The 27,495-nt window shown below is 42.9% G+C and overlaps 1 protein-coding gene across 1 annotated transcript in view; it reads left to right on the forward strand.

Annotated features, from left to right (window-relative positions):
• The first annotated feature begins 7,501 nt into the window (after nt 1–7,501).
• Nucleotides 7,502–27,495, forward strand: part of PCOLCE2 (procollagen C-endopeptidase enhancer 2) — a 70,865-nt gene continuing 50,871 nt past the window's right edge. The window contains exon 1 of the mRNA XM_060274498.1: nt 7,502–8,606. Coding sequence (XP_060130481.1) covers nt 8,590–8,606 — 17 coding nt within the window. The 5' untranslated portion in view covers nt 7,502–8,589. The remainder of the gene's footprint in view (nt 8,607–27,495) is intronic.

Consider the following 27,495-nt stretch of genomic DNA (forward strand, 5'->3'; position numbering starts at 1 on the left):
TCCTCTGGTATTATATTCAGCAGAAACAGTTCTGGTTTCTTTATGATCTTACACTTCAACATTTTCTTTAACTCTTCATAGATATTATTCCAAAATTTATTTATTTCTGGGCATCTCCACCACATGTGCATTTGGGTCCCTAGGCAGATTCCTATGTTCCTGACTGAGCAAGCACACAGGCCACCTGCTTGCAGGTTTCCCCAGTATCGTGAGATGCACGCGGTGTTTATATTTAAAGTAATTATGGAAGCATCCAAAGCCCAAGTTCCTCCTGGATTAATGGAGTTTGGAATAGGCAGTTTTCCAGCTGAGCTGGAGCTCGCCCAGCTGGAGTTCCTTATCCCAGCTCAAGCAGGAATGCACCTGTGTAAGTCTTCCATTCTGGCTCAGCTGGAGCAAGTCCTGAAAAACAGGCAAGGCAAGGTAGGGCAGAAGCAGGGCAAGGGGAGACTTACCCTTATTCCAAATTCCATTAGCTTGCTCATGTGATCTAGCCAGGGCCAGATTTAGGTTTGGTGAGGCCCTAAGCTACTGAAGGTAATGGGGCCTTTTATTTGTCCACCTGTCCTTTGTCAACAACAAATTGTCACTGTTTTTTGTGTTGAATATATGCTATATATATATATGTTAGGAAGCAGGCTAGCAGGCAGGGCCCATTACTTCATAGCTGCCAAGTTTTCCCTTTTCTCACGAGGAAGCCTATTCAGCATAAGGGAATTTCCCTTAAAAAAGGGATAACTTGGCAGCTATGCATTACTTACATCATAGGAGCATATACAACACAAAATACTGTTACTGTATGCAGGTTTTATTTTACAATGGTACCTTGGTTTACAACCATAATCCGTTCTGGAGGTCCGGTTATAAACCAAAACAGGTTGTAATCCAAGGCGCACTTTTGCCAATGGGACCTCCCCCAAAAAATGGGTTGTAAAAAAAAGGGGGTTGTAATAATAATAATAAAAAGGGACACACACTTCCGGGTTTACCGTGGTTGTAATCCAAAGTAGTTGCAAACCAAGGTACCACTGTATTTGTTTTTTTATGTTATATTTTGGAAATATACATCCAGGTGTTTTTTTCCTTTACATTTTTTTGGGGGGGGGGCGAAGAGAGTGCGGCCCTAAGCTATAGCTTGTTTAGCTTATACATAAATCTGGCACTGGATCTAGTAATCCAGTGGAAGGTATACTGACAAAAAAGGGTGGTATAAATCAAACTGTTTAAAAGGCTCGTTTCCCCTCTGCCAGGTCCTAGTGAGCTCAGGCAGCAGTAGCGCTGTTCCTGAACAGAGTTTGGAATAAGGGTAAGTTACACTGGCATAGAGCATTCCTACAGTTTGGAGTGCTCTATATTTCTAAGTGTGCATCTCTACCATCAATTAGCACATGCAGGTTTTATGCAAACACATCATATTTTCCAGAGATGTGTTTCCTCTTCTATAGTGATAGATAATAATAATATAATAATAATAATTTATTACGGTCAAAGACCAGCTCGCATAACACAATAGTGACAGCATTCATAGGCTTTGAAGAAACTCCATCTCAGGACGCAAGGGAGAAATGTGCTAAGAGGAAGACACGCTTGGCAAATCCACACCGTGATAAACTCCCGCCTGGAAACCAATGTCCCCACTGTGGAAGGACGTGTGGATCCAGAATTGGCCTCCACAGTCACTTACGGACCCTTTGTTAAAATCGTGTTTATGGAAGACAATCTTACTTGGCTATGAGTGATCGCCAAAGAAAGAAAGAAAAAATATACAATTAGAATAGATTGCAGCAATAGCTCATGAGTTAAAATTGAAATATATACATACATCCGTATGACTGAGATTTGGGCTACCATAAAAATTGATCCTAAGGCGCCCCAAAAGGGAACTTCAGCTTTTCCCTAGTAAGCTGTTTTATTATAGAGGATGATCTGTGCCTACAAATCTGGGAACAGAATCTGGCTACCAGCCAGGTCGTCTTGTGATCTTTGCCTAAGAGGAGAGAATTAAGTTTAGACTTGTCTGGGAGATCAGCGAGCCTCTTCAGCAAAGGGTCAATGGTTTCTCTACAAATCTCAGCATAAAAAGGACATCTAAAATATATATGTTTGGGGCTTCCTATTTCCCCTAATGGGCAAGCGCAAAGTCTCTATGCGTACAGGACTCTTCCATAGGAGCCTTCCAGAACCGGTGAGGGCAAGGCCGAGCTTCTAGCAAGAGTGAAAGCCCTTCTTGCATTTCTGGATGTGAGGAAACAGAGATATGTTGCTGGAGCGGCTATGTATCTCCCATTTTCTATGAGTTTATAATCGGGAACCCTTGTACAGTCCTGTTGTCTCTCAATGTTAATGATTCTTTGCCTAACCACGGATCTAGCTTGGCCCAGGTCCGTAGATGAGGGTTTGGGGAGCAAGGCCCTGTTTCTGGAGAGTGTTTAGAACTGCTTTCTGCCAGCCAGACTGAAACTGGTCGCTCAGAAACAATGGGGCTATTCCTCGGGAGAGCAATTTCAAAGTTAGCCACTTATGTTAGACTGATATGAGCTTCGACTTTCATCATCCCTGTTTCTAGTCTGACCCATGCATTTGGAACACATCTGGGAACTTGTAGAAGGGCTCTGAGGAGTTTGGATTGCACTCTTTCAAGGGGAATGTGATAAATAAGTGGTAACCCCAAACAAGGCTTCACCCACACTTCTGTTTGGTTCTCCGAGGCATGGATTTCCCTGCTGCTTTCCCTGGGGAAACCCACTATTTACTGCTGAATTGGAGCAAATGTCCATTGGGTTTCCTGCGAATTGATGTTTGCTATGATGCAGCGGTAAACAGCAGATTTTCCCAGGGAAAGCAGTGGCACAAAAGAAAAACGTCTTGGACCCATGCCTAGAAGCCATGGACCATGCAGAATAAATTGTGGGGCAAAGGGAACTGCAGGTGAGCCCTGGAGAAGATCCACCTGAAGCAAGTAAATGTGTTGCATATACACATGGCTTGACCTGGCTTGCCTAATATGTGTAGGCTGGATTGAGATATTAGAAGAGATAAAATCTCAAAGAACCTCCTGTGGTTCACTTAATGTACAGGGTTTGGCTTGTTGTGCAAAATGCTCTTATTTCTTAATTATAATTGTGACCAACATTCTCCTCAGGCCAAATTAGCAATGGTGAATCTGCGCAATGCCTAAGCAGAATACCTCTCCCAGTGGTGACTCTCGTCTTGTAGCACAGAAGACAGAACCAGCTTGGCTACTAGGCCAACAATGGATTTGTCTACAATGGCAGCTTGGCAAAAGTCATAAAACTACTCCAGTTTGAATCCTGCCTTAGGCTGCAACCCTAAACACACGTACCTCTGCGTAAGTCCTATACATCCCAGAAGAATTTGTTTCCAGGTAGACATGGAGAGGATGGTGCTATAAGTAATCCTATACACAAAGAGTACTCCCACAATCACAGATTATTCAATGAGTTTTCTCTCACCAACAGTTGCCAAACAATTGCATACATACTGTAGGTTTTGTAACCACTTGCCAACAAAGTGAAATTCATTGTTCAAGATACCATGTGAAGCTTTCCTAGATCAACTAGGAAAAACAAATGCCTGCATAGATATTTCTATGGGGAAATGGGAGGGGAATTATGGGAGCTGCCTATGCTTTTGCAACTTGTTTTTATTGCAGCACCCTAAACAGTATGATTAAATGCTCCCCACTTCCCTGAGCAGTGGTTTCCTGTAATTAAGAAGAGCACTGAAAACTTGTGGTGTCTTTGTTTACAAATATACAAGTTGGAGCCAAACGAAAGAAAGGTTCCTAAAAGCAGCCAGAATAACCACTGCTGCCATTTCAGATTCTCATAGATAGAAAAAGAGCACACAAAATAGACTCCAGTACTAGCTGGCTCTTAAGAAAAGCATTATTCCTCAATGTCAAATTCTATGAATTTAAAGAGAAACATCATTCTTCATAGATACTAAGCCTGAAGATAAAGCAATGTAATTGGTATGGTCAAAGAAATTGCTCATAAACTTCTCTTGCTACATACTGAAAAGTTTTTTTTTCTAAGATTTTTCCACTTTCCTGCTGGAATACAGAATGACTCTGTATATTTATTAAATATTATTTTCCTTTGTCATATGTATTTTATTATAAATTCATTGGCTGTGCAGTATCTTCTTCTGTGCAGGATATGTGTTCTAGTGGGAAAGCTAAACACGGCTTGTTTAACTGCACTTGTTCTCTTTTCTTTCTCCAAATGTTCATTACCCCTTGTTCTGACTTGATCTGAGTGATTGCATTTTTCTTCCCCCCGTCCCCCAAGGAAATAGATGCCACCCCACATCCTGAAAACAACTTGTGAGATACATTAGACCCAAAGATCATAAGCAATTGAGTTCACCCAGCAAGTTTCGTGGCTGACTGCAGGTTTGCCTCCCTGTTCATCATCCATTACTCGAAGCATTGCATCACACAGACTGGTTGGCCTGGAGCCAAACAGGAAAAGGAGGAAAAGAGGGAAGAGTGTGTCAGAAGAAAGCACAAAATCGTCATGTTCTGATCTGATGCCTGATCTCATGGAGGCCAGGCTGTTCACAAGTTACAGGACCACGGATAGCTCCAAGTGAATGACTTGCCCTGGCAAAAGTTGGGAGCAGACAAATACTGTACCAGTATCCTTTAAACTTATGGGCTCATCCAGAATTCCACTTGCACCATTGTTTCCCCCCAGGGAAACCTGATCTTTACCATTGAATCGGAGTAAACATCATTTGGGTTTTCCACGTTTGCTCCAAAAGTTGCTCGGACCCATGCTTTCTAGGCACGGGGACAAGTGGAAGTATGGAGGAGCCCTCTGTCGACTTCCTCTAGGTTCCACCAGCTTGCAGAGAACTTCGGGCAAATCCTCTGGCCTGAAGACTGCTACTCCTCCTCCATTCCATAGCACTCCTTGTGCTGCTAGAGTGGTGAAGTGTAGTGGGGGGCATCTGATTCTTCAGGGGAAGATGCCCACGAAGGCCCCTATGGACCCTAGTGGTCCAGAGGTTCTTCTGGAGGCCCCTATCCAACAGTCTCAGTTACAATGGTCTCTTGGTATCTGGCAGCCAGCTTAGAACCCTGAACTTCATCCGATTCCTTAGCTGGTGCCTCCCTCTGCAGCCTCCAATTATGTGTGTGGATTACTGCTGGATTCAGGGGCCATGACAAAAGTAACTTCTTCACAGAGCAAATGATTAAGCTATGGAATTCAGTGCCACCAGATGGCTCTAAAAGGGGATTAGACACTCGTGGGGGGATAAAGCTTCTAGACAAGGTGGCTATTGCCTCCAGGGTACTGGAGGCAGAGAATGCCTTTGAATCTAAGGTGCTGAGAATCATGGGTGGGGGGTGGCATTGTTGCACTCATGGGTTTTAAGCACAGTGGCATCTTAATAGGCTTCTGGCCACCCAAGATACACTGATGGGCACATCACATGGAAAGCCCCATTGTTTACAGTATAACACTCCTTTGTCTTTTCTTTTCAATTATTAATTTGTTGCATATACATTACATCTCCCTGTTTTATTATTTATTGGTCACCTAAAACTGGTGGGAAATTTTAAGTGGCTGCTTCATTTCATCTTTTGAAACGAATTATCAGTTACGGTCAGCCATCATGCCCCAGTACAATAAGAATACTTACATTTCTGTAATACGTATGCAATGACGATCGAAAACCTTGTTCAACTGCTTTTTAAATACAGTAATGTGTTTTGAAGGAGGCTTTTAGGTAGGGAGGGAAGAGAAATGCTAGATAAACCAAAGGAATTGCTCCATACTGCCAGTCACAGATAATAGGCCTGTTTCATTCAGCTTTTTGGTGTATCTGTTTATCAAGGGCAAGAGAAGCTTACATGAGTGATTTAATGAGCATTCATCATGATTTGTGAGATTAGACAATGTTGCATCAAACATTATGCCACACTTTCCAGTGCATACTCCCTTGTCACAAAAAGTCTTTTGGGAAAGAGGCTTTGTTGCAAAAGGGCTCAAAAACAGCTTTAATTGTGCAGCCTGAATTTGCCTGGATGGGTCTGGATCCCACCCCAAAGTAATGGCAGTCTGGAAGAGCTCTAAAAATCATGGCCACGCCATCATTCCACACCATCTGGCATGGGGGGGGGGGGGGAAACAGGCCTTTATCGCACAAAGGTCAAGCATATACCAGTCAGTTTAATAATCCATAGAATGACATTGTGTTGTACATATTAATTTGCATTAAAATGTACAACACAGTCATTATATAGGTTAATTATCACAGAACAAGCAATATTTTGGTTTTTTTTAAAAAGTAAATTGTTTAGTTGATGTGCCTTTAAGGACTCACACTATCTTGTTTGTTAAAAAAATTCTCTATGCTCTAGTACTGAAGTGTGTCTTGTCCCCCTGGGTCCTTTTTGTTTACTGTTGTCAGAAGTTACAGCCCAGTTACAATAAAAGCAGAACCAAGTCCTACTGTATTCAATGGGCTGCCCAGAAATGAAGCTACAGATCTTTATGTCTGTTAATGAATGCATCGCTATATGTTGCTTTAAATCAATTTTCACTGTGCCTAAATCTATGGCTTTTGTGCATGCCTCTATAATATCAGCCTCTTGCCTTCTCCCCTGAATGTTCAAGCACAGGAGCTGACATCGAGAGGCCTCCAAGGTAAGCCTAAGGAAATCGAATTACCAGTGAGAGGACGACAGCTCCGTGGAGAGAGCAGAAGGGATCCCTTTTCTTGGCGAGGGTTTCGCCTAGTATTCGGAGAAAGTGACAGATGGGAAGGCAGGCAAGGAGGGAGGAAGGAGGGAGGGCTCACGCGGCGCGGCGGCGGGGGCGGGGCATCCCCGGCTTTAGCAATTAATCGGTGCTCCCGGAGAGCTGAAAGGCACTGCAGTCTATGCCTTGCGTCGGGGGCATCAATCATTCAACCGGCGCGCGGCACCGAGGGCGCAGTTGGGAAAGGGGAAACTTTCCCCGCAGATGATTTAAGAAACCGAAGCCGCGGCACAAGCGGGTGGGGAGTCTTGCTGGGCTATAGAAATCGTTGACCCAGGCGCGCCTGGCCAGGCTTGAATTACCGCGGCGATGCGCCTGCCGGTTCTCCCTGCAGGAGTTGCTGCTGCTGCGCGGTGGCTGGGGGCGAGCGAGGCTGCTGCTGCTGCTCCTGCCTGCCTCCTGCCCTTGCTGCAATGAATGATGCGGGAGGAGGAGGAGGAGGCGGTGGCCGCCGGCGCTGCTCGGGCGAAGCACAAATCCACCGCAACTCCTCCAGCAACAGCAGCAATAGCAGCAGCAAGGAAAGCGGCTTTGCCTTGGTGAGCTTACATCACAATCCCGGCTCGGACTACTGCTTCTCTAAGCGGCACGCAGCAGGCGGCCGGCCTCTCTTCCAGCCCCACGCCGGGCTGCTGCAGCGGGAGCGGGAGCGGGAGCCGTCGAGGGAGGAGGGCGCGAGGATGCCCGCGGGCGGAGGCGACGAGGGCCAGGCGCCCCCTGGAGCCGCGCCGTTGCCCAAGCCTCCCCGCTCCTTGGGCCGGCCTCCGCCGTCTCGGCGGGAAGGTGGCCGTCGCCCGCTGCTGCGCTGGGACGAGGTCCCCGACGACTTCGTGGAGTGCTTCATCCTGTCGGGCTACCGGCGCCTGCACTGCACGGCGCAGGAGTGCCTGGCGTCGGTGCTGCAGCCCACCAACGAGACGCTCAACTTCTGGACGCACTTCGTGCCGCTGCTCCTCTTCGCCGCCAAGTTCTGCCGCCTGCTGCTGCTGCGCGGCGCCGGCGACGTGCCCTTCCACCACCCGGCGCTGCTGCCGCTCTGGTGCTACGCGTCGGGCGTGCTGCTCACCTTCGCCATGAGCTGCACGGCCCATGTGTTCAGCTGCCTGTCGCTGCGCCTGCGCGCCGCCTTCTTCTACTTGGACTACGCCTCCATCAGCTACTACGGCTTCGCCAGCACCGTGGCCTACTACTACTACCTGCTGCCGGGCTTGAGCCTGCTCGAGCCCCGCGCGCTCAGCCGCTACCTGCAGCAGCGCCTGGGCTGGCACGTGGACTGCAGCGCGCCGCTGGCCGCCTACAGCGCGCTGGTGCTGCCGGTGGCCTTCGCGCTGGCCGTGGCCTGCACCGTGGCGTGCTGCAAGAGCCGCTCCGAGTGGTGCGCCTACCCGTTCGCCATCCGCACCTTCGTCTTCGTCATGCCGCTCAGCATGGCGTGCCCCATCATGCTCGAGAGCCTCCTCTTCGACCTGCAGGGCCACAACCCCACGCTCTTCGTCCACTTCTACCGGCGCTACTTCTGGCTCCTGGTGGCCGCCTTCTTCAACGTCAGCAAGATCCCCGAGCGCATCCAGCCGGGCCTCTTCGACATCATCGGCCACAGCCACCAGTTCTTCCACATCTTCACCTTCCTCAGCATCTACGACCAGCTCTTCTACGTCGAGGAGGGCCTGCAGCAGTTCCTGAAAGGAGGGCACGCGCCCGCCTCGCCCACCTTCGCGGGCACGGTAGGCTACATGCTGCTCTTGATACTGTGCCTGGGCCTGGTCATCAGGAGGTTTCTCAACGTCCCGGAAGCATGCAAACACGATTGAGGTAGCCTCCCCTTATGGTTTCTGTTGCAGGTGTCGTTCTAAATCGCCGGGAGGGTATTTTTTAAAAAAATTATTTTATTTTGCTGGCTTGCCACAGAAAAACTCAAGGAGGTTGACTCTCTAAGAAGCCCTGGTACCTTTCAGAGAAAGGTGCTAAGAAGAGCATTGAATTCGTCCAAGTCAAGCACTGAACTCCTAGGGGAAAATGAACACTTCTGTTTCTCTCGAAACAAATTTAGATTTTAGAAAAAGGCGCTCGAGCCGCATCACTGTATACAACTTACTCTTATTTATTGCTGCTTAGGATACAAAGAAAAGCCATTTAGGACCGTTTCTTCAACTCTCCTACAATTTGATCCTCAGTAAATTTTTTGAAAGCAAGCCGCGCCGTCTTACTTTCAACTAATGTGCCTAGGATCAAGGTTTCATTTCAGGGGAACAATATGCATGGACCATATGAATGCTATCTACTGATTTCAGACTGTCTAGGATATGTTATTTCAATTAGCAATATATGCTAGGTCTGCACTGACGAACTGTCGAGATTTAAAATCAGATAATGCACATGATGCACTCAAGGATGTATGTGTGCATTTTCTGTTAAAGTATTTTGAAGTCATATGCACTGGAACTTGGTTTTCAACACAAGCAGATTGAGTTCTGTTTCTTTTTGCATTAACTTGCCTTGGCCCCCAAGGCAAATGCAGTACTTAAAACTTCTGTATAGAAATACCTTTAAGTAACTGTGAACTATAGTGGAACTGGGTTATAATTTGATCAGAAGCTGTTGGTTAAACTGTGAGAAACAAAAGGTGAACAGGGAACATAGCCACCCAAACCTCTACACATAAAGCCCGTCCCTTGCAAAATGCTTTAAACAGTCGTACCTTGGTTGTTGAATGCCTTGTGAGTCAAATGTTTTGGCTCCTGAACGATCAAAACTCAGAAGTAACAGTTCTGGTTTTTGAACGTTCTTTTGGAAGCCGAACATCCAACAGGGCTTCCAGCCGCACTTTGGTTTTCGAACATTTTGGAAGTCGAACGGACTTCCGGAACAGATTCCATTCGACTTCCAAGGTACGACTTTACTTTGGTTCTGGTGTCCATTTACAAAATATGCATCTCTTGTCAGTTGTGAAGGGTGCACATTTATATAAATGGCACGTAAGTTGAAAGTACAGCTGAAGGAGTTGTTCTAGGATGTTTCAGAACATCCTAGAAAAAGTAGCACTAAATACAGGACCAAATCACCAGTAAGTTTATTAACATGTGTTGGAATATGATTGCACTATTAGTTATCCTGGCAATAACAGCCACAGAACAAACTTTCTGATTTGCTTACACGTGCTGGGGGGCGGGCGGGGCGGTGTAGGGCAGAGTTGAGCTGAAAGAGAGCTTTACAACAATCCAATGGCAAGTTCTTTTATCACCTCCTGTGCTATATCACAGTGGCAGGGTTGTTACACCTCTTGGTCAAGTTTACAGTTTCATATAAAAATATGTGGATATCCCAGGATAGATGACAAGGAAGTGTTCATGAAAGACGCTGAATTTTTTTTGTTCACGTTGATAGCAACTGTTATCTCAGGACTACAACTCGGGGAGTGGGGGGGGGACTACTTCTGAATTTTGATTGTGTAAACAAATCATCAGTAAAACTTATGAAAATAAAAGCTCAGAGGCACAGAGAGAAAATCCGCAACTGTACTGTTTCAAGAGAGTTGTGGAAGTAAACAAAACAGTGGTCCATGTTTCCTATTCCAAGAAGGAAAACCAACATTTAGAAACCTACAATGATAAGCTTTTATGGGCTAGAACCCATTTCATCAGATGCATGAAGTGTTTCCTCAGTTGGAATATAACACACACACACACACATACACGTAAAACACACATACACAAAAACTGGGGGCAGTGATGGGATCATAAGCAGCATAGCAAAGAACAACCTGAATTGTGGGCAAGACATGCTGTGCCATTTCTGTGCAAACTCAACACAGTGACCACTCACAATGCCAGTACAGTAATTGATTATAATCTTCTTAGCTTTCCTGTGCTAATTTGAATACCCACAGTGTGGGAGAGAACCTTGGGTACAGTCAAGCTCTAAATGAATAAAATCAGACTCCTACAAGCAATTATAGTTTGGCAGTTTTACACCGGGGGGGGAGGGCTCCTATTGAAGTAGTTCTGCTCATCAACTGTCTGTTCCTCAACAGCGGTGTCCTGGGTGATTTGTTTATTTATGCTTTTGATCATTGCGATTCTCAAAGAACGGATACAGTTTTAAAACATTAACAGCACAACTACAATCATAAAAGTGCCACCGGTGAGGATAAAGCCAAGAGCCGACATTAAAAACAATTAAACAACTAAGCCGGACAAATAAAAAAACAACACTTGTCTAAAGAGGAAGGTCCTAATTGCCTGCTTAAAGGGGGCAAGCTTCCAGAAGAGAGGGTTGGAATGTTCTCTCCCTGGTTTGTGAGCTTCTCCATTTTTTGTGTCAGATTTGTGTCTGTTCCAGTTTGTCTCAGGTAGACAGCAAAAAGACATTGTTTGCAGGTCACTGCATATATCAAGTTTGGAAATGAGCAGTTGAATGTGTCCCTGACAGATTGGCTTTGTGTAATGTTGTTAGGCTTAAATAGATATAGTCTAGGTTTGTTGCAGAGTCTGGTTCCTTAGGTGTGTGTCTCACTAGTTGTCCTGTTCCTGGTAAAGAGATCAGGCCAGCCACAGGACCTATGGGAGGTCTTTGGGTAGAGGCCTCTCCTTGCTTACAAACAAACACCCTTTTGCTGTCTTGCCTAACACAAACAGGTCAATCTTTTGCCCAAAGTCTGTGTACAAACATTAAAAAGAAAACAGCAGAACATTTCACTCTCCCAGAACACACTGCTGCTTACAGGGAAATCACTGCTCTAAAAAAAAAAAAAACACTTTCCAAGGGAGGTTCCAGCACGAAACTGCCAGATTTGAATGTTTAAGCAGTTTGAATCAATTAATTTAAGAGTCAAATTGGAAACAAATCTTTCTCTTCCGCTCTGGGCTTTGAATTAGCATAGCAAAACGCAGAGCATTGTTCTCTTACCAATTACTGCAGTTGGGAATGGTCACCATGCTTATTTTGTATAGATCTGAGCTTTTCACAGAAACATTACTGACTGTTGAATTTCATGGCCTTTGGGCTCCACTGTTTACTATTTTGCACCCTCTCTACCTCCAGTGTGATTGTGGAAAATCTACCAACTGAAAATACCTCTTTATGTGTGTGATGGTGGGTTCCAGTTCACAAAACCTTATGCTACAATATACCTGTTAGTCTTTTTGATGCCACAATACTAAATGATTTTTATTTTTTAGTATAATGAACTAGCACAGCTACCCCTCTGTGATGCGTAATCCTACATAAGAACATAAAAAAGCCCTGCTGGATCAGGCCAAAGGCCCATCTAGTCCAGTATCCCGTTCTCTCAGTGGTCAACTAGATCCCTATGGGATGCACAACAACACTCTCTCCCCTCTTGTAATTTCCACCAACTCATATTCAGACTCCCATATTGACAACATAGCCATTTTAATTAGTAGGCACTGATAAGTAGCCTTATCATGTAGCAGTGGCCTTGAATTTCAGATAGCAGAAACAACACATATTGTGGGTTGGCCTAAATTGAATACTTCAAAATGTGAGGAAAACATCAGGATCAACTTGGAAGAGTGAACTATTTGTCAGGAACTTAGGTGAAGTAAAATTGTCATTCTATACTCTTTCTCTGTTCCTCTGCTATTTCCTAATTCAACATTGTGCAGTCATAGATGGGTATTAAGAGTCACCTAATTTCAGGATAATCCGAACGTGGTTTTTTAGGTGACTCTGTTTTTTTCAGTTTCCTGTTAGATGTATGGATAAAGAGTACCCCCACCCCCTTAATGAAGAAATTCTAGAGCAGTTCGGGGTATTTCAGTTCAAAAGTTGTTCTGTGATAAACAGTTGCTTTTATTCTTGACCAGACATTCTGTCAGTACTCATATCATTTTAAGGCTGTAAACAAGGCAGTATTTTTTCCAGAGGGGGAGATAACATAATCCGAGCAAATAGTGACAATAATTGTCATGACATAGTGGTATGGTACTATATAATGCAAGGATATTTTACTATGAAGTTTAGGTGGCAAACCATTGGTTTTCTTCACTGGAAATAAATGGCATAATCTGTTAGTGGATTGTTCCTGGTTTGATTTGAAACATAGGTACCCTTCTCTTAGATCATCAAATCACAGATAAGACCAGAACACTGAGGCCCTCCAGTGCAGATAGAATGGTTGGGTTCTGCTTAATAATGAACAAGTTTTTTGCCTACACCTGCAGCAGAGCAAACAAACAAACCAGGAACTCTTCAGTCAACCATAGTTTCCCATTTAATCCAAACTGAGAAGCTATGGTTGCCCTCTTCCAGGATATTAAACCATAATTTGAAGTTGGTTTCATATCCTGACTTGTTCTGCAGCAAATAATCATTGTTTTCAGGTTTGGGCAAAATGGGAAACTATGAATAATTACAGGGCTCCTGGTTTAGTTGTGTGTCATGAAAAGGTAGGAGCAGAGGGGCTGTGTGAGGGGAGGGTAAAGGATCGTTCATATTGTGAATCACTGAGCTGAGATTTATTTATTATAATTTATATTTGTTTATTAAATTGTATACTGCCCTTCATCTGAAGAGCACAGGGTGGTTCACAACATAAAAATGCAAAATGAGAACACAAATACATAATAAAACAACAAAAAAATCAAAACAATAACCTCCCGCCCATAAACACATTTAAAAGGCCATAGAATGTTTAATCAGCCAAAGGCCTATTTATAAGGAAACATTTTCGCCCAGTGACTGGATGATTATCATCACTGGATTAATGCTTAACCATGGTTATGTTTTCCTTAACCATGGCTAATTGTTACATTTTAATACATTAGGATTTTTTAAATAAAAAAATAAAATGTGCATATATATATCCCACTCTTCAACTCTAATAAAGTTTCTAGAGCAGCTAACAGAGAACACCACCAACTATTGAAAATTACAGCCATCACATTAAAACAACAAATAGCAGGCCATGAGTTGAATGACAGGTGTTAAAACCAATTTAAAACACCAAACCCAGTAAGATAACACAGGTATCAGTATAATTATAAATTAAGTATCAGCCACAAACTAGAATGTGAAACCACAGTTTGGTACACATTTTGTGGCCTTAACCTTCATTACTCTCAATTATGGCTAAGCATTATGTAAAAAGAAAAAAGGGGGCCTGGCTGGGGAAATACATGCTTATTGCACAATATGCTGTATATCAACATTTTGTTTCTCTTTAGCTAAGTCTGCCCAGTCTGTGACTTTGTATAGTTTCATATGCTTCTCTTCTCCAAATGAGCAGCTGCAGGTTTTAACCTTTTATCGTATTCTGCACATATTCTGCTTATACGGCACAGTGAATCTGACATGGGTTTGCTAAAAATAAATGTTGTTGTTTGGGTGAAATTCATCCAGAACAACATACGGTAATTGTTTTAATGATCTGCCCCCAAAATGACTCACCCAGCCTTCAAAATAAATAATTTATCCGAAGCATTCTCCAGGAGAGGCCATTAGAGCATCGAGTTCAGCAATTAAGAAATGCACTGGAAAATGGAAAAGTCAAGGAGTTAACACTCTCACTGCTATGAGAAACCTCAGAGTCCAATCTAAATGTGAAAAGAGCCTGTAAAGAGGTTTATACAGTATATCAAGAGTGGTGGTGGGTTTTTTGTTTTGCTTTTTGTGCTTACCAGTTTAAACATCATGCGGGGCAACCTGCAAAGCAATGTCAGAAAGGCCGTGGCGAATGGTAAAAATACATTTGATATTTAGACCATGTGATGGCTTCTATATATATCTCAATTACAGATAAAAGCTTATGGTGCTGATATGGTGTTAGCTGTTCTTACAGCTACTTACTTTACTACTCTTTCCACCTACAGACCTAACAGCCTTTTTCCTAGTCAGGAGTCATTTCATGATCCATGGATATGAAGCATGCTAACCATCCTGGGTCAGGGGTTGTGACTTGTGGTTGCTTACATGTGTTTTACTGGATCTATCAGAGGGCAAATATTTGTTTAGAAATCTTTATATACTAGCCTTCACCCCATTTGAATTTCAGGGCAGTGTAAACCCAATTTATATCATAACAAGAAATAATAATAAAAAATCCTTCAGTAGCTCCTTAAAGACCAACTAAGTTTTTATTTTGGTATGAGCTTTCGTGTGCATGCACACTTCTTCAGATACCTTCATGCACACGAAAGCTCATACCAAAATAAAAACTTAGTTGGTCTTTAAGGTGCTACTGAAGGAATTTTTTTATTTTGCTTCGACTCAGACCAACACGGCTACCTACCTCTAACAAGAAATAATAAGACAGTTGATAAAACAGATCACGTTAGATCACCATTTTAAAATTGTAAATGATTTCTTAGACTATCTGTGCTTCAAATATCGATTGCCACATTTCTGTGCAGGATTTCTAGGGTGAAAGTATTTGAATGCTTGCTTTTAGCTCCATTGAAGGGCATACCTATAGCAAAGGCGGCATAGTTTGCTAATGGATGGTTTATCGTCCATAAATATGGAGAGAAAGCTTCTATAATATGAAGGTCCATCATTTCCTTTTTGTTTTTAAGTCAGTGGCAAAATCTATGCTGCGTTATTTGTGAGCAAGAGGCAACTCCAGATAGGTAAGAGGGCACGACGCCATTCATTATATCCGTAGACATATGCTATGTCCAGACACCAACTCTGCCGCTGAGGGCTGTTTAGGGAAGAGATTTGTACAAAGCTTTGAATATTTCTTCCTTTCTGTAATGTGTCTGGATTTAACGCCTTTACTTCGAAACGTTGTAGGGGAATGGGATGGCCATTGTTCATTGGTATTTGAGCAATGGACCCCCTTTATGGAAGGTTCCCTAACAGACCAGGGGTAGGAATTCTCAGGTCCAGGGAATTCTCAGGCCCTACAAGCATATCTGTCTAGTCCTCAGGGTGCCGCCCCCTAGGCTATACACCCTCCCCTTGACACGCCTCCTCTTCCCAGGCCACACCCATTACCAACCCTGCTTCATACCAGTCTCAGGTGTTTTTGCTGGAATGTGATCTTGAACTCTGATCATGACCCCTTGTTTGTCTGGATGGAAGATAGAAAGGTGTATGAGTGCGGAAACTAGCCTGCTGCATAAAGTTAAAACTTGCAGTTGCTGCTCTTCTCACTTTTGCCTCTGGACTGGCGTGAAACCCCTAGAAGCAGTGGCGGAGCTTCATGCTCTGGCACCGGGGGCGAGGCTGGCGCCTGTTTTGGGGGCGGGGGGCGCCTCCCGGAGGGGCAGAACGCACGTTCCAGGGCCATGGCGCGCCTCCCGGGGGCACGGCATGCCTCCCGGAGGGGCATGGTGCGCGTTCCGGGGGTGGGGCGCACCTCCCAGAGGGGCGGGGCACGTGTTCCGGGGCGGGGCGCGCATTTTGGGGGCAGGGCGGGCGCTCGTGATGGCGCCCCTTGGAGCCCCCACCGCAGCTATCTTCCTACGCCCCTGCCTGGAAGGTTTCCCAGAACGGAATGTGGCCCTCAAGCCACACAAGGCTTACAACTGTGTTTTGTAAAACAGTGCACCAATGGATGTTATGCTGAAAACATATGTATACACACTTATAAAGGGCAGGTGCTGTGGTGGCTTTGGCAGTTTTTGTTTGTTTGAAAGTTTATGTGATATATATGCCACAAAAGATAGTGATTTCTACAGAGAACATAATGTTTCCAGTTGCTGCAGAACAGATTCCTGTTCTCTGTTTATTTATTTTCCGTCCCAAGTTGACCATGCTAGATATTATAGAATGTCTGAAAGTGGGGTCTGGAGTACATTCATTTGTATGTCAGTTGTACCTACCTAAGAGTGCAGCTAAAAGTGCACTTCAAAGCATTTGATCACCATCATTATTATTCATTAAGTTTGTACACCGCCGTATACCCGTAGGTTTCAGGGCAGTTCACAACACATTTATTCAGAACTGGATTCCTTGAAATCAATGGGATTTGCTTTTGAGTGAGAACATCAAGGATTATTGTGGCACCTTAAAGACTAACAAATTTATTATGGCATAAATTTTCAAGGACCACAGTCCATTTCATCAGCTGCACTTTTTCAAAAAAAAAAAAAAGGTATCTGTAGGACTGGCATCAAAATATTCATCCCTTTCTGAGGCTAACATTTTCAAGTTGAGAGGCCACAGAAAAGGTTGTGAATGCACCATTCTCCATGTTTAATGTGTAGAAATGGAGCAGGCAGACCAAAAATATTACCATTCTGCCTTACTCATTCTGAGCTTCTTTTGGACTTCTGTTCTCATGTTCAGACTCTCACCTAGTTAGCTATTCCAACAGAATTGTAACTTGACTATTTTCTGTGTTTGAATCAGTAAAAGCCATCTTAGTATACCGGTAGTATTCCTCCTGGCAAATTTGTAAGGGAACATTGTACAGTACTTTGAAACTAGCTAAAATCATTTGGTTGTTGTCTACATGCCTTACAGCAGGATGTTGGATGACTCCAACTCCCATCAGCCCCAGCCATTTGGCTTGTGGTCAGGGACGATGGGAATTGTAGTCCAACAATATCTGGAGGATCACAGGCTGAACACCCCTGCCTTACAAGCAAGGCATCGTGCACACAGTAATTGCCCAAATATGCACGTTTGACCAAACTGCGGGAGGCAGTGCAAGACAGGAGTGCCTGGCGTGCTATGGTCCATGGGGTCACGAAGAGTCAGACACGACTAAACGACTAAACAACAACAACAACAACAACAACAACAACAACAACAACAATGCACGTTACAGTTTCCTGCTTAAGTTGTTGGAGCACAGAGCTGAGAATTAAAATTGCACCTGGATTCTAATTCCAGTTTGGTCGCCAGCAGTCAGTATAGTCATTCACAAGTTTTTCATAAGAAGAAAATGTGATTAATTACTTCACCATAAACACTTGGGGCACAATCTGGTTCAACCATGGGCAGAAAGCAGGACAGAGAGCCTGGAGCCCTCCAGATGTTGTTAGAATCCACCCATCCTCTTCTGCCAGCATGGCTAATGGGCAGAGATGATGGGAGTTGTCATCAACAAGGTCAGGAAGGCCACAGGTTCGTCATTCTTGGTGTAGAGCCTTGGAAGTTCCCTCTCCTTGCCTATATTTCAGGTAGCAGTTATTACAGACAATAAGAGGTCTATGACGTTCTCTATATTGCTACTCATCCAGCTCCATTCATTGCAACCTCATCGCTGCATAATGTGCGCATGAATGTGGGGAGGGGGAAACAGGACCTATTTGAGTCTTGGGTATCTTCCAGGTGCTGATGCCATGTTGGGGCACTTTGGTGGCGGCTTTGTGGTGCAATCCAGCAAAGCTTAGGCACTTTTTAAAGTGCCGCCGATTTCAAGCACATGCTTGATTAACACTCAGAGAAATAAACAGCATGTTGTAGTGCTTAGCTATGTCTGGACTGCTCACGTTTTTGAAATGCAGTTTTGTTGTCCTCACTGGGGAATTAAGACCCCCCCCCAAAATTAAGTTCCATTGATTGTGCATAGGAATTAACCATTTAGTCAACAGGATTATGGCAGACATGTATTCAGTCATCATTCTCTGTTACTCCACCTATAAAATGGGGATTATTTGCTTAACTACCTCATCAGAAATGTACTTTGAAAGGAATGCAGAAAGAACTAATGGAGTGTTTGACACTGAGAGTGTTGTTTACTTCTGGTGGTTCATTTTCTCATCTGTAGAAGCATTTATGCCTGCAAGATTTAAACAAACAAAGAAACAAACACTTGCAAACCCGTCCACTTGTGGTTCAGTTTCTGTTTCAAAAAATTCAGAAATGATCTTGGGAGTAAACCTTAATTGAATTTAGTGGGACTTAGTTCTAAGTAGACATGGTTAGGATTACACTGCAGATTCTCATTGTCTTTACCAAAATGCCTTATCCAGGTATGGTGTGAACAGCAAAGTGTCTTTACAACAGAATACAGAATTGCAAGAGACGGATAAGGCAAACATGTTTCTTTTGAAAATATTTATTCCTTTGCCCGGAATTTACCTTTAGTACATGCTTAGAAACAAGTCGCCGTCTGCCCTGCTGTCTGTCAGTGAAAATAAATAGGGAAAAGTCTCGTTGATTTTATATTGTTGTATTTGTTTTGGTACAACGCTGGTACAGTATTGTTTCACCTTTCAGAGTGAAATACAAGGTACAGTTACACACTGAAATGACTGCAATGTTCCACAGATGTACTAATGTTACTTCAGAAAAAATTATTCACTTTTCAGTGGGGCTGACTCCCCAGTAAGTGGGGACAAAAATGTAGCTTTAAAGACTTTATTTCTTTCCCAACCCTTGTGGTCCTCTTTTTGAAACTACTTTTCTGAATGGAACATCTGAGTAGGTGAGACAGACAAAATATATCTAGGGACTTACTTGATGAGTGGTGGTAATCAGATCTGGATAAACTTGAAGGGCAGTCTGTGCTTCGGCCAGTTTAAAGGGAAGAGTTTGGATTAAAGCCAGTTAATTCTCTGACTTCCACCGGATATTTATATTATATTATACTTGGGTATTATGTAATTTATTTTTGCTGTCTTTGGTTTTTAAAGAGCCGGGGTGTGCCTGTAAGTACTTGAGCTTATAAAAATACAGATCTCTTTTTTTTGCATGTGTTGCTTGTTGATAACAGCCTACTGAGAAATTTTCCTTCTTGGTCCTTCTGTTGGAAGCTGCCCAACAGAACTTGCACAGAGTAAGAGAGATAACTCCAGCACGTATGTATTCTTTAAGGCCAATTTTATTTTCAGAAGTTGTGGTATGCGTATCTCCCTAGAAAGATTGCTAATAGAGGCATAAACTGTAATCACACTGTCCCAGTGCTTGCAGAATGGGATTTTGGTTTTTAGAGTCAATTCAGAAGTGCAGCTGAATATATTTACTTATTCATTCGTTCACAATTTTTACATGCTGCCCAATAACAGAGTTTTCTGGATGGCTTTTATTAACAGTAAAATTCAAGTGCAAACAATAAAATATAAACCAGGAGAACAAAATCACTATAACAAATACTCCTCAAGAAATGCATTTTAGATTTTAAAATGTAAGAGTCAAAGGACTAGGAAAATAAAAGGGTCTTGGCCCAAAAGGACCACAAAGTGGGCACCAGGCAAGTCTCTCTGGGGGGGGGGGACCATTCCACAGCCAGGATGCAAAATGCAAAAATAGCCGTTTTCTGCTGTTGTCACCCAATGCACCCAATAATTTCAGGGTTGGGTTGGGTAAAAGAGGTGAGCCCAGATGAATATAGCTCGCTTGTTTGGAAGCACTCATATGTCAGCATCTCCCTGGAAGTGAAAACTCTCCCTTCAGTGGAAATGTTAAAGTAGAAACAGCATATTTGAACAGGGTGCCTATTGTTCTGCCCTGGGGTAGGCTTGAACTATTCATTGTCGAATTTGTGGAGACCTGGTGCAACATAGTTCAAAATATCAGGCACACTGGGGGACTATGTGTATCTCACTTAGAAAGAGGTTGATGCGCTGCTAATACAGGTACAAGCTCACACATTTGCACACACCCAGGAGAGATGTGGCAGGCCCTCTGTTCACATAAGCAGGGACAGAGGATGTGCAACTTGCTGTCATGCTGTCTAATACCACTTCCAAGTAGTGTTCAGGTGGTACAAGAGCAGCCATTGAACCAACTGCTTCCTTGGTGGCCTGCCATGGATTTAGGGCTATGTACCTTTTCCGTGCATGCATTCTTTCCCTCTGCCTCCTTGCAGGGTGGCAAAAAGAGGAGGGGAGGTGTGTCCCCAGAAGTGGGCCAAAGAAAGTTGCACTGTGTTTTTGAGGCTGGGAAGCTGAAATAAGAGATCTTCATTCAGCCACCGTCAGGAGCCTTAAATCAGGTGCCATGGAAACTACTTAGAGTCTCCCTGGTTGATGGCTGTAATGGAAAAAAAACCTTCTCCAGTCACTTTCCAGCCTCTCTTTGTCAACCTTGCAGCTCTCCTCCCTTCTCCTTCCATCCCTTTTCTATTACAGGAGGGAGAAGAAGATATGTGTACTGTGTCAATGTCTGTTCATTACTGGGGGGTTATTGTCTTATCCAATGGGCAACAATTCCCCCTGGGAAATTTCCCCATGGTTAAAGGGCCTATATTGTACATCCAACTATGAGTTCATATTTCTGAGTTTGCTGCTGTATTTAAGAGTTAATTGAATGGAATTTGTTAGGGATATCCTTGTACCTGCTGGTGTGTTGAGCACTTGTTCTTGCCACGGGGTTTTGTTAAGATGATGCCTGTGAAAATGAAGATAGCAAAGTGCAAGAGTTTATTTTAATCTTCTGTGTTTTTGCTTGTTTGCTTTTTAAAGGATTTGTTCTTACAAGTCTTGGTTGCTAATTATATTGTAAAATCAAGGTACTGTACATTTTTTGGCAGAAAGTGGGGAAGTAAAGAAATCAAAATAAAACCGTTTCTGAAATCAGCTTTTAGATCAACTTGTGAAGTTTGCTTATGAACATTAGATCTGCTGGACCACAGCCTTCGCAGCTGTAACGATTCCGTGCAATGTGTACATAAGTGTTCTCACTGCATTTTTACTGTCACTTAGACTCAGACTGTGATGCAATCTGGAAGATGTAATGGGTGTTAGTCATGCTTAGTGCAGACCATAGCTGCCAAGTTATCCCTTTTTTTAAGGGAAATTCCCTTATGCTGAATAGGCTTCCTCGTGAGAAAAGGGAAAACTTGGCAGCTATGGTGCAGACCCATTTAAATCAGTGGGACAAATCAATCTTAGCAGGTGATTTAAATCCCTTTGATTTCATTGTGCTCACTTTAAGCATGGCTCTCTCTGGATCTAGCCAAGGTGAGCAAATAAAAAGTGAACCCATACGTGCAGATTCGAACCACCAACCTTCCAATCAGCAGACCCAAGAGGCTCAGTTTAGACCAGAGGGTCATTGGTAAAGCATAACATTTTGCATAATTCCATACAGTATCATTCATTTTGTTGTTCAGAGACGTCTCTTTTCATTGCTTTGCTGTAAGTTACTTCTTAGGAAGGATCCAGCCTCCTTTTTAAGGAGTGATAAGGAGCTTGTTTTGATTTGTTCCTATTGTTGACTGTCATTGTGCCCAATTGACTAAACACTGGAGTCATAAGATGCCCTCCCAGGCTGTATATCAGTGCCACAGGCTTGCCAGAGGCCTGTTTCAGGAGCTTCACCGCATCTCCCTGAAATCTCCATTGGTGTTCCTATTTGCAAAGGGCATGTAATCTTTTTTTTTTAAATATACTTTTTATTGATTTTACAACTATATACAATAACAAATCACATAAAAAAGAAGAAAAAGTTATTCCATACAAAAAAGAAAGAAAAACGACCACAGGTATCCATTCATAGCTTACATTTCCCAAATAAAGTATCCTTTCATACATATTGAATGCCTGGGCATGTGTCTCAAGTTATTACATTTTTCTTCCTATTCTTTGTTTTCACCTTCACCTCATTTTCCCCAACTTGACTTCCTCCTATCTCTCTTTTGGTTTTCTTTCCCGTCCAGTTGATTTCGTCCCATTATATATTCTACCAGATACCTTTTTTCATTCATTTTCCACATAATTAATTTTACGTCCTGGTTACTTATCCTCTTGTTGCATTTTATAATGGTAGTCTACCAGTTTTCCCTTTTTTTTTCTTTCTCTCATTTTATTTTCTCCTTGGTCTTTCTTTGTTTAGATTTTACAATAGTCTTTCCTATAAATTATAAATTTTTCCCATTCTTTTTGAAACTTTTGTTGTTTTTGATCCCTAATTCTCCCCGTTAGCCTCGCCAGCTCTGAGTATTCTATTAACTTCTCCCTCCAATCCTCTATCGTTGGCACTTCCATTGTTCTCCACTTTTGTGCTAAAATAACTCTTGCGGCCGTGGTGGCATACATGAAAAGTTTGTGATCTTCTTTCTTTATACTTCTGCTTAGGATTCCTAATAGCATTTCTTCCGGTCTTTTGGGGAACCTGATTGCAAAGGGCATGTAATCAGCAGGTGAGTTCTCACCTAGATGGAAGGCAGCCTGCCATATATCCTGTTTTATGTTTGCACCTGTATTTCTAGCTCCTCCTTTTGGCTTTGGGCTGTGCTATCGTCCCTCTGATCAAAATGTTCTTGAGCTGGATAATGAAATCAAGGAAGCATTCTAAAAGGCAAATGCTGTAGTAACAGGTGAGTTCAGTTGTCCTCACATATACTGGGTACGTGTCTGTTCCAGTCACAAAAGATACAGGTAGTATTTTTCTAGATATGCTAATGCTACAAACCTCCAGGCCAAGACAGGCAAGCTGGAGTGCTTGGCATCAGAGAAGAGATAGGGAATTGCAGAAAACTGACTGTGAACCTGTTGAACATGATTCTCTCTATACAAACTACAGGAAGGAGAGGCGAGGGTGTGCTGAATGTGGCATCATTCTTCTGGCTGCTATGTACAAAGCTCTTTTTAAAAAATTGAGGCATGCACCAAAGTTATTATCCTTTACCCACTGCTTTGGGAGTGAGCCCCATTCAGTACAGATTGCAGTGTAATTATGTCACTTGAGGTGGTGACCTGTTTTGTTAATGCAACACTAGTTCACTTCCTCTCTTGACACACGGTAAAGTTGATGTTGCATTAAAACAAAAAAACACAGATCGCCATCTTAAGTGACACAATTAATCATTGTGCACTTCTGGTGGCGTAAGAGTTGTAGGTTTGGCCTTGTGTGTCTAAATCTATTCCTTCGTTAAAGCACACATACTCCACCTTTCTTTTAAGAAGCTCAAGGAGGCTAACGACAAACTAAAGCAAATACAGTAAAACAAAATTATTAAAAGGAGCAGAACACAACCAAGTACGAGGCAGCTCTTAAGATAATTGGCATCCTCATGGAGTAAAAACCAATATAGAATTGCAGGTTTAAAATAGATATACAGGGCAGGAGAGCCCGTATTGGACTCAGATGTGAAAGACCAAGGTTCAAATCGCCGCTCAGTCATGAAGCTCACAGAGTAACCTTGGCCAGTTGCTCTCTCTCATGAAGCTCACCGAGTAACCTACATTGCAGGGTTGTTGTGAATGTAAAGTAGGAAAGACTATGCAGGTCTTAAGATTCTTGAAGGATAGTTGGGATATACATGTAGGTGGGATATATAAATCATTTACAGTACAGTACAAGAGATTTTAGCTGTCCATGTTAAGAGTATTGAGACAGCAAAATGAGCCTCTCAGAGGAGGCAGTTCCAGAGCCTCAATATGGCCACTGAAAAAGGCCTGTCCCCAGTCCCAATTAAGCATACTTTTGGGGATGTTGAGACACACAAGGTCTGGTGCATACTTCAGGGATGGGGAACCTGTGGCTCTCCATATATTGCTGGACTCGTATCTCCCATCAGCCCCAGCCGCATTGCTAATGGTCAAGGATGATGAAACTACAGTACAACAATATCAGTGTGGGTGGGGCATAGGGTCTCCACCCTGCCATATATAATGTGGGTGAGATTAATAGCAGTAAATTTGCTGTTAATCTCAAGATAATTACCATCCTATAGAAAAGCACTAGTATGTCAGAGAAACCACCATTTGTGTAAGTGACAGCCATCTGTATAAGTCTGGAAAGATTAAACACTTGTTATCTTTGGGGCTCACACTAAGTTAGGTGAGAGCTAACCAAATAGTGCATCATACTTTTTATTCACTGGTATGTTGTATCTGCAAGCTCCTGCTGTGGTAAATTAGGTATTTACCATGTTGTGCTGTGTTGCTCCTGAGTTGTCAGCACACAAGTCTCAGTTGTGGTCAGTTCCTCTCCTGTCATGACGTTTGTCACAGTAGTGACTTGCAAAAGGCAAGGAAAGGGGATTGCCTTCCACACTAGAATGCACCATAAAAAAAGGAATGGTGTTTCCCTGGAAGAATTGAATTTCTTACTAAGGACATCAATAATGACTTGCTCGCCTTGGTCTCCATGTGTAGCAGTACCAGAAAGTAAGCTAAATCTTCAGCCATGTATTACATAGCACTCTGGAGAGCATTGGTTTCCCTCTGTTTTGCAAAGCAAAATGGGAGGTTTACACACCCGTGTTGCTGCTTGCTTAGTTTTCTCTGCATTGCCAATAAATACTTCCTGGTTTGCAGGCATTCTTAACTCTGAAACACCATCCAGCTGCTTCTGGATTGCAATGTATTAAGGAAGATTAGTCTGGGTCCTGTTCTACAAAACATTTTATGCCTTGGGTAGGAAGTACTGTATTTTTCCATGTATAAGATTAGGTCCCCCCCCCTAAAAATAATGTCCAAAATTTGGGGCATCTTATACACGGATAGATCTCCCCCCCCATTTTCTTAAATCAGAGTCCCCCCAAATAGGGGGCGTCTTATACATGGGGGCGTCTTATAGACAGAAAAATATGGTAGTTGTGTGCCTAGATGGAGGGATGGGCCAGTATAGAGCTCACCACACAATTACTTATTGTAAACAAGTTATTGTACATCAAGAGCAAAATTGTAGTATAGTATCTTATCTTGGCATATAAATCAAAAAGTGTGTCATGAGTATGGATGGGTAAATCTGTCAAATTTTGGGTGCTCTCAGTTTTTCATTTATTCCAGTCTTCTGTTCAAAACTACCAAAAGTTTAGCTCTTCATGTTTCCACATCAGTTAAAAAGAAGAAAAGAAAGAGAGAGAGAGAGAGAAATCTTCATGGAAAGTTACCAGCTTTTAACTGAAAATCTCCTAACAGAGTTGTATTGCAAAATTCATTTTGAAGGATGACTACACTTCAGAAAATGAACTGTTTGGGGAAGTTTAAATTAGGTAGGTTTGCCTTTAGATATGAACTGAACTGGGTTTATTATTATTATTATTATTATTATTATTATTATTATTATTATTTCTCCATCCATAGTCTTGAGTTAGTTTTGCTATCCATTTTGTCCACCAAGAGGAGGTTCCTAATAATATAACCTCCATGCAGGATTGTTGCACATCTTAGAAATTGAGCCTGCAATCCCAAGTATGCTGATTTGTGTTAAAACCCCACTGAATGCTGGGGGGGCTTAATTTTCAAGTAAACAGGTATGGAATTCGACTGTAAGTTTGCATTCAGGCAGTATTTTTATTTAGTAATGGTTGCCCAAAAAAACCCAAGAAGTGCATGGGTGTGAGGCTGGGACAATGGTACCAACGTTGTGCTGTTTTTGTGCTGTCCTTGCTTTGCTACTCCTGCTGATCCTTTTATCCATTTTTTTTTAACTACAACTCCCATCATCCCTGGGCATTGGCTATGCTGACTGTGGCTGATGGGACTTGGAGTCCAGCTGCATCTGGAGGGGACCAGGTTGGGGAAGGCTAGCCATAATCATTGCAAAAGCTGAAGAATAGAAGAGGAACTTCCTCACAGAATAGCAGAAGGGGTTTCCATTACACTCGGTGTGACTTAATATGCACTGTATATCTTGGAGTCAAATTGAATAGACGAAGCAAGTCTGCAGACCTACGCGGAGCTGATACAGTTTCCACTCACAATTTAATCTGATCAGAATTAAACATTCATGCTTTTACTGGGTTTCCTATGAGCACCCTTTAAGATGCACCGGGAAAGCATTAAAGTTTTGCATTAAAAGAACTTAGGGCTGTGAGGTTTTTTTTAGTGCAAAGCAATACGAAAGAAAAAAGAATAAAAAGCTCTGTGATTCAATATGATCTGTAGCTTATGATATATACACCAGCCATATGTGGTATGTTTCTCTCAACTTTTAAAGTGCTTGTTTTAAGAGAACAGGCTGGAATACTAAGGCAACTTAAGTCCACAGCGGTTGGTCGAGTGGGGTGGGACAGAATTGCTTACTTGGCTTTCCAATGCGGAGGTTGCTGTTGGTAACCAAGAGCGGAGGTCAGCATGGTGTGGGTGCAGCGGCAGGAACATCAGATTAGCTTTGCTGCTGCACCCACGCTGCATCAACCCCCCTGCTGCCTTACCCCTCCCGCTCTTGGTTACTGGCAGTGACTTCCATGTTGGGAAGTTAGGTGAACACTCCATCCTGCCATTCACTATTGACTTAAGGGAGTCCACAGAAGAAGAGTTTCCCACTGCCTCCTCCTTTCTGCAACCACCTGCACCCTTCTACAAAGCCTCTCTGTAGGGTTGGGGCCCCCAGAACAACATGGGAAAGGGCATAGGACTCCTGGGGGACAGTGAGGAGACAGGAGATGGGAGCAGCAGCAAAGAGGCACAGCAGCACAAGGATCAGTCTGTGTATGCCAGGGACCCACCTGGCCAAACACAGGTCATAGCAGTATCTTTTTCCTTATTTTCAGAAACATTTGATAACCAGGGGACTGTAATCTGGACATGCACATGGCTACAGATGCTTATTGTTAACATTTTTACTTTAAAAATTTAAATATAATGTTAGTTATTTCCAAAGAACTGTTCAGCATCAGAGCGGGGAAGGAAGGGATACTTTCCTTCTGGTAATGTTCTTAAGTTATCCTATCAGAGTATCCAGGTCAATGTATGTAATTTAACTTTTTAAAAGTATATTTGGTATTATATCACATAAAAATTGACTGATATTTAGAATTACATAATAAAAATGAGCACATGCAGAAAAGTGATCTAGAATTTTTAAAAGAGTAGTACAATATCCATGCTTACAATATACAATGCTGGTAAAGGAAAAATATTTAATGGAGATATTTCATTTATTTAACTTT

The sequence above is a fragment of the Zootoca vivipara genome, chromosome 5 (assembly GCF_963506605.1).
Source record: "Zootoca vivipara chromosome 5, rZooViv1.1, whole genome shotgun sequence".
NCBI classification, from domain to species: Eukaryota; Metazoa; Chordata; class Lepidosauria; order Squamata; family Lacertidae; genus Zootoca; species Zootoca vivipara.